The 7,500-nt window shown below is 27.2% G+C and overlaps 2 protein-coding genes across 4 annotated transcripts in view; one reads left to right on the top strand and one right to left on the bottom strand.

Moving 5' to 3' along the window:
- The window catches only part of holn1 (CD2 antigen cytoplasmic tail-binding protein 2 homolog holn1), a 2,063-nt gene extending 1,652 nt beyond the window's left edge, over positions 1 to 411 (bottom strand). Inside the window, exons 1-2 of one of the 3 annotated variants that reach the window (XM_085658856.1) lie at positions 325 to 342; positions 176 to 221 (exon numbers count right to left, since the gene is read on the bottom strand). The gene's annotated coding sequence lies outside the window, so the exon portion shown is untranslated. The other 2 variants (XM_035871048.2, XM_035871046.2) reach the window with 2 other exon arrangements.
- A 191-nt stretch (positions 412 to 602) lies between these two features.
- Positions 603 to 7,500, top strand: part of LOC118443690 (WD repeat-containing protein 48) — an 8,091-nt gene continuing 1,193 nt past the window's right edge. The window contains exons 1-12 of the mRNA XM_035871044.2: positions 603 to 918; positions 1,937 to 2,153; positions 2,295 to 2,507; positions 2,573 to 2,868; positions 2,988 to 3,173; positions 3,274 to 3,591; positions 3,726 to 3,828; positions 3,905 to 4,070; positions 4,149 to 4,340; positions 4,474 to 4,720; positions 4,801 to 4,925; positions 5,014 to 7,500. The exon at positions 5,014 to 7,500 is cut by the window's right edge and continues 1,193 nt beyond it. Of these exons, the coding sequence (XP_035726937.1) occupies positions 871 to 918; positions 1,937 to 2,153; positions 2,295 to 2,507; positions 2,573 to 2,868; positions 2,988 to 3,173; positions 3,274 to 3,591; positions 3,726 to 3,828; positions 3,905 to 4,070; positions 4,149 to 4,340; positions 4,474 to 4,720; positions 4,801 to 4,863 (2,049 nt within the window). The 5' untranslated portion in view covers positions 603 to 870 and the 3' untranslated portion in view covers positions 4,864 to 4,925; positions 5,014 to 7,500. The remainder of the gene's footprint in view (positions 919 to 1,936; positions 2,154 to 2,294; positions 2,508 to 2,572; positions 2,869 to 2,987; positions 3,174 to 3,273; positions 3,592 to 3,725; positions 3,829 to 3,904; positions 4,071 to 4,148; positions 4,341 to 4,473; positions 4,721 to 4,800; positions 4,926 to 5,013) is intronic.

The following is a 7,500-nucleotide window of genomic DNA, read 5'->3' as shown; positions in this document are numbered from 1 at the left end:
AATTAAAAAATAAATAAATAAATAAATAAACAAAGAAATAAAAATAAAAATTCAGACATATCTATTACACATTCAGATATTGTCAATGACAATAAATATTAAAAGGTCACAATATTAAATATCTCAAGATACAAAGATTTCACTAAATTATTTAATTTATCTCACTCTCACTTACAACTTATCAATAAAAATTTCACTTATATCCGATTAATATACGTTATCTATAAAGAATTCATTTATATACATGATTTCTTTCTTTAATAATTTAAATAGAATAAAAATATTTATGCGTATTTAACGAAAAAATATTACAGAGGTTAGTACCTCTCTTCGATGGAGTTGATAAAGTTGGTAACGAAATAAAAATTGTTTCTTTTTTTTTTTTTTTGTAAATCAATGGTACCAACAGGCAATGCTATAAGGGAAAGAAATTTATTGTAGGTTTGAAAAGTTGTTACCTTTATTGATGCGACTTAAGCGCCATCTGACCGAGTAGATGGACAATTAAAATTGTAGGCGATCTTTTACATTTTAGATTAAATTTTAGGGACCCTAGAGGTCGCCATTGAATACTAAGAGGTAGTAGGTACTATCACAGATTATTACTTGAATGATGGCAATCTAAGAATACCGACATACACGGCGTAATGCTCGACGGATTGTTTTCGCGTCCTCATACGAGCACGATTCTCGAGACAATCGTGCGAGGTTACAGTTACGCTCGACGATGATTCAACTAGCCGGTTTGTTTTACGGTTCGCGACGCGCTATCCTGCTTGAAATTCAGTAATCGTTTTCCGAATGTTTTCATCGTTAGCAACTTAAATTTTACCACGGGGATAAGCGAAATAACATCGGCGATATATAATAATGGCAGCCCATAAGACAGGCGGACAGAGTACACGTAAGAAGATACAGGTATGTATATTGTCTATCCTATCACTCTTTTTCATTTAGCTATATATTTAAAAATTCTTTATTATTTTTCGTACGTTTTTAACTCTTATTCATTTTATCTTATTTCATGGAACATCAGGTTTATGACAATACTTCGTCGGTTGTGATTACTTTTTTATTTTTTTTTTCTTTTTTTTTTTTTTTTTTTTTTTTCTTTTTTTTCCAAGGAATGAGGAAACTATTTTATTCTAAACTTTCGTTAGTATCTAACGAAACATTGATTTTAAAGCATCTTACGTCTTTTCTGAGTATATATCTATATATATATATATATATATATATATAATGATATATGTATATGTATATATATATAAATATATTTCTGCAAACGAAGATGTATGTACATATTAGACGTGATACACATGATACGTGTAAAGGTCAGCTACCTGTCGAGTTATTTTTTTGTTTCATTTATTTTATTATTACTTTTTAAACCTTCGAAGGTTGTTAGAAGAAATTTTATAATCGATCTGATTATAGGCGACGAAACATTCTGAACGATATGAATAATATTGAAGTAATAAATCTTTTATTAATGTTACATTCATCCTAATGTTTATATCAAATATTGACAACATTGTTTACAGTAGAACCATAAGATACTTTGGTTCAATTATCAAATTATAATCCAACGATCGCCATATTGCTTGTTTGGATGAAATATAAACGCACGGATTTTAAACGGCCAAAATATGGACGTTTATTTTCATTATTATAATTTTACGTTTCTACAATAATAAATAATATAATTAAATATTATGATGTAATCGTTTTATCCTATTAACCTATCAACATAATTATCAAGTTTTCAATGTATAATTGTTTTCTTAATATTATCATATTAAAATATTAGAGATATAATATATATATATATATATATATATATATATATATATATATATATATATTGTATATCAAGTAAAAGTCATAAGTATGAGTATAATAAAAATATTTTATTTTGTATTAATATTTGATAAAGGTATCCATGGTCATAAGGGATGAAGTAGAAAGAAGGCACAGAGCTGGCGTTAATTCTTTACAATATGATCCAATTTTACATAGACTTTATTCTGCTGGCAGAGATAGCATTATAAGAATATGGAATTGTAAGAACATAAATGAACCTTATATACAGTCTATGGAACATCATACAGATTGGGTCAATGATATTGTCTTATGTTGTAGCGGAAAAACTCGTATGTATTTTATTTTTTATCGATATATTCATATATCGTTTATAGAATATATATATTATGAATATATATATATATATATATTCAAAATGAAAGTAATAATTTTTTTTCTTTTTTTTTTTTTCTTTATTTTTTTTTTTTTAGTTATATCTGCTAGCTCTGATACCACTGTCAAGGTTTGGAACGCTCATAAAGGATTTTGCATGTCAACATTAAGGACTCATAGGGATTATGTAAAAGCATTGGCATATGCTAAAGACAGAGAATTAGTAGCTAGTGCAGGCTTAGACAAAACAATCTACCTCTGGGATGTAAATACGCTCACAGCTCTCACTGCGAGTAATAATACAGTGACGAGTAAGTGCGTTTAACAAATTATATATATTAATATAGAGCTTGCTTAAAATATAGTAATGTTGTAGCATCAACTTTGTCTGGCAGCAAGGATTCGATATATAGCCTTGCTATGAATGTTACCGGAACAGCTATAGTAAGTGGAAGTACAGAAAAAGTTCTTAGAGTATGGGATCCAAGGTGTTGTACAAAACTTATGAAACTGCGTGGACATACAGACAATATTAAAGCTTTAGTGCTAAATAGAGATGGCACAAAATGTTTATCAGCAAGTTCAGATGGCACAATTAAATTATGGTCACTCGGAGAACAAAGATGTTTACAAACTTATAGAGTACATAACGAAGGTGTCTGGGCATTATTGGTAATTATAATTTTATTTCTTTTAAATGGCTATTTATAAATAAATACTTCTATAATTGTTACAATTGTTTTTTTTTTCTTTTTCTTTTTTTTTTTTTTTTTTTTTTTTTTTTTCCTTAGGCTACAGATACTTTTAGTCATGTAATATCAGGTGGTAGAGATAAGAGAGTTGTAATGACTGAATTAAGCCATCCTGAGAAATCTGTTGTTATATGCGAAGAAAAAGAACCCATACTCAAAATGGCTATGACCCCTGATCAATCTAGTATTTGGGTTGCAACTAGTGAATCTACCATTAATAATTGGGTAATTAAAATTTATTAAATTTATGTAATCTAATAAAATAATTATATTATTGTTAATAGATAATAAGTAATTAACAAAGGAAATTATTTAATTATATTAGTCTATAAGCCAAAGAGATTGGCAAGATATTGGAGATTATTGTGATTCTACTGGAGGAATGGCAGGAAATGTTGGTGTACCATTAAATACAGAACCGAGCCAGAGGATATTAGGAGCACCTGCAATACGACATTGCCATATCTTAAATGATAGGAGATACGTTCTAACAAAAGATACAGATGAAAATGTAGCATTATATGACGTATTAAAAGCCTGTAAAGTCGAAGATTTAGGTCATGTAGATTTTGAACAGGAAATAAAAAAGAGAAATAAAATGGTTTATGTTCCAAATTGGTTTAATGTTGATCTCAAGACTGGGGTTTGTATTATTATTTATTTAGACAAATATATATATATATATATATATATATATATATATATTTATATACTGACTTGGTCATCAATAAAAGATATGAACAATTTTGAAAAATTATTTTTTTTTTTTTTTTATAGATGTTGAGCATCCATTTAGGACAAGATGAAAATGATTGTTTTTCTGCATGGGTTTCTGCTAAAGAAGCTGGTCTAACAGATAATAAGGGTCAAGATCAAAAAGGTATTTTTTTTTTTTTTTTTTTTTTTTACAATAGTATATCATTGTATAAAAATTATATTATTAAAATTCTTTATAGTAAATTATGGAAGTCTACTTTTACAAGCACTCCTTGAACACTGGTGGCGACCAATGAATGCAGATGATGATAATGAGGGAAATGGTAATGATGGAAATGGTTCAACGCATGACAATGGTAGAAATTTGTATTTTTCTGTACCTGGTCATACACCTGTAATTTTCAGGTATGTCAAATTATTAAATACATTTAATTTTTCATTGAAAATTAATAATATACTTATAAATTAATTATAAATTTTTAGTGAAGTTGGTGGTAGAACAATGTGTAGGTTACTAGTTCGAGATGCTGCAGGTGAAACAGAAAGTGTATTATTGAATGATACAGTACCATTATGGGTATCTAATATCGTAGCAAATAAAAATCTTCCACAATTCATCAAAATACCTTTTTATTTAACTCCACATGCAAGTTCTGGAGTGAAAAGTCTGAAAAAGTAATGTAAATTTTCTATGTGAAATTACACTGATATATATATATATATATATATAGAGAGAAAGAGAGAGAGAGAGAGAGAGAAATATATCACTAATACATTCATATTCCTCATCTTATTTTTTTTTTTAAAGGGATCGTTTAATTGCAAATGATTTTATACAAATTCGAAAAGTGGCAGAACATATTTTTGATAAAGCACTTTGTGCAGGGAGTGATTCTGGTTTAGTAACTGGCGTTGGTAATTCCGTATCTGGTGGTTCTCCAGCAGGAGATAGAGCAAATACAGATTCTAATGCAGATTCCTCTTCATTAGCTGAGGAAAAAGTTGAAATTTTATGTAATGATCAAGTTCTAGATCCATCTATGGATTTAAGGACTGTAAGTTGGAAATACAAAATATTATATGAAAATTTGAATCCTTAGAATTTCATTTTTAAAGTGTCTTGATATTATTGCAGGTTAGACATTTCATTTGGAAAAGTTCAGCAGATTTAACACTTCATTATCGTCCTGTCAAATAGTTAATGCTGAATACATCAAATTATGGATCCCTGAAGTGTGCCTGGTTTTGTACTGTGGTTAAGTTAGTGACACTGATAATTCTCTATCACAAAATTAAAAAAAAAAGAAAAGTTTAATTTTGATTAATATAAAATAATATATTTTTACAGAATAATGGAAAATACATGGGCTACTTGTAGAGTGCAAAATCACATACCAACTTCACTTTATGAAATATTTAGCCTGTTTTCAATGGATGCTTCATAAAGCAATGAAAACAGAGGCACCTATGGAGTACATAAGATTGAATAAGTTTATAGGCAATAACACGTGGAAGTATTAACAGAAATTGTTGATTTTATATAAATATATGTATATATATATATATATATATATATATATATATGTATATATATATATAATTGGTCTATGTCCTGTGGCTGAACTTATTCTTGTGAACAGGAAATGTAAAATTTGGTTGCAAATCATTTGCTTTTGAAATAGTATGCTTTTTGTACCTGGATATATTTATTAGAGAGTAAAATGCTTGTCAGAGTCAGCCAGTTAGTGTCTTCCCATTTGAAGTGTATCACTATAAAATAATAGCAAAAGCACAGTGGAGATCAAGTGCATGGCCCAGGAAATCACTGCTTACTATTGTTCCCTGATAATGATTTTAATACTAAATAAATTTAGTATCACTTTTTAGTAAAATTTAATATAATCGTTAATAAATATAAGAGAAGAGTAATATTTTATTTGAAAAACCTTTAGTAAAATTTTTAGGTATTTATTAAAGGTATACAGAAAAAAAAAGAAAGAAAGAAAGAAAAAAAGAAAAATAAGAAAAGAAAAAAAATTACAAGAGCATGACAATTGTACTCCACACCTGCCTTCATATCTTACGAAATGATTAACATAGTAAGAAAAAAAAAAAGGAAATGTCAATTTACCTTTAATCAAATTATATTTGAACAGCCAAATCATACCAGTTCAATATTTCCTATGTGTAATATGGGAAGTGAACGAACTTATCTGTCTTCAAGATTTCAAGATCAAACTCTGTCTTATATGGGACTTCCAGTTTTAATTAAATTATTAATAATAATAATCTGGCTCTCCTAAAGTGTATACATAATATCATCTGTGTTACATACATGTTTGTTAATTAAGGGATACAAATGTTACAACAGAATTTGATCTTGTGGGGACTACTGTAACTATTAAAATATATATATATATATCTATATATAGATATATATCTATATATATATATATATATATAGAGATATAAACATTAAGGTACTACAATATAAACGAACTTCTCTTCACGAAAAAAAAGATTTTGCACGTATAACAAGGATTGTGCTATTATAATCGAATTGGTTACTTAATATAAAAATATAGCCAAATGTATATAAAATTTGAAAGATGGGAGTAACTTCATTATGATAGAGTATAATTTTATGCTGCTACTAAATTATCACTTGAATAGCAAGAAATGCAGTTTAATAGTGGAATAACTTTTTTTCGTGTAGAGTCGATAAAGCAAATTAGAGAAATAACTATCGCGAGAAAGAGAGAGAGGAGAGGGTATATATGTACATTCCTAGTTATATTTAACCTGTTTTTATCTTTATATGTCAGCAATATGTATACAAGTACATTTCTTACATAGACCTATATCTTCAATTTTATTGACACGTTATTCTTTTTAATTAGAGATTGTTCATATTATCGCATTATTATCACATCATGCAGAAAAAAATTCAGATGTACCTAAAAAAAAAAAAAAAAAAAAAAAAAAAGAAAAAAAAAAGAAAAAGAAAACTAGCAGATAAGTAGTAGAAGATATATATTTCAGTGATGAACTGTTACACTGCTTCTCTTTAAAACAACATATCTTCGGTGGATTTGCAATATGTTATATATTTAGATTATGTATCAGTTTTGCATTTATTAGTACATAATTTCAAAATGTATCACCTGAAAGCTTGGTTTCAGGATATATTTATGTACATGACATTACAAATAAGATCATTTAGTTCATTTATTGTTAAAGGCTGTCATCGTTTAAAAAAAAAAAAGAAAAAAAAAGACAGAACAAAAAAGAAATTAATAATTTATCACAGTTTATCAAATTTAAATTAAATAAGAGATTTGAGAAGAATAGAAATATGCATGCAAACCATTAGCAAAAGAATCATATATATATATATATGTATGATTTAATTAAATATATATAATTAAATGTAAGTACAAGAACATTTACATAAGGTGAAATAAGATATTTCCATAATTGCCAGTTTAATACACTTGCTTCTTGAGAATTTGATTTTATTTAAGATTTTCTCTCTTACTCAGGGTGCCACTTCATTCAGTATACATATCTTAATGCCTAAGATCATTAAGAACTAATATCACTTGATCGTTAAAATAGTATTGAAAGATCCGTTCATTTGTAATTTCTTTTTACTTACGAATAATCCTTCCCTATCTTTTCTATTTTCAATAAACAAACATAATGTTTTATTATCAGAATTAAGTATGTTCTAATATTATTGGATAAATTCTTTTAAGTTGCAAAACATACTTTGTGTCTCTCAGGAACTTATACCTTATAATCATTGATTTATTTTATATACATAAAAAATATT

This window comes from Vespa mandarinia, chromosome 1 (genome assembly GCF_050613455.1).
Source record: "Vespa mandarinia isolate Hongniang chromosome 1, ASM5061345v1, whole genome shotgun sequence".
Classification (NCBI taxonomy): domain Eukaryota; kingdom Metazoa; phylum Arthropoda; class Insecta; order Hymenoptera; family Vespidae; genus Vespa; species Vespa mandarinia.
Note: the sequence above shows the minus strand (reverse complement) of the source record. Positions and strands in the feature narration are given on the sequence as shown.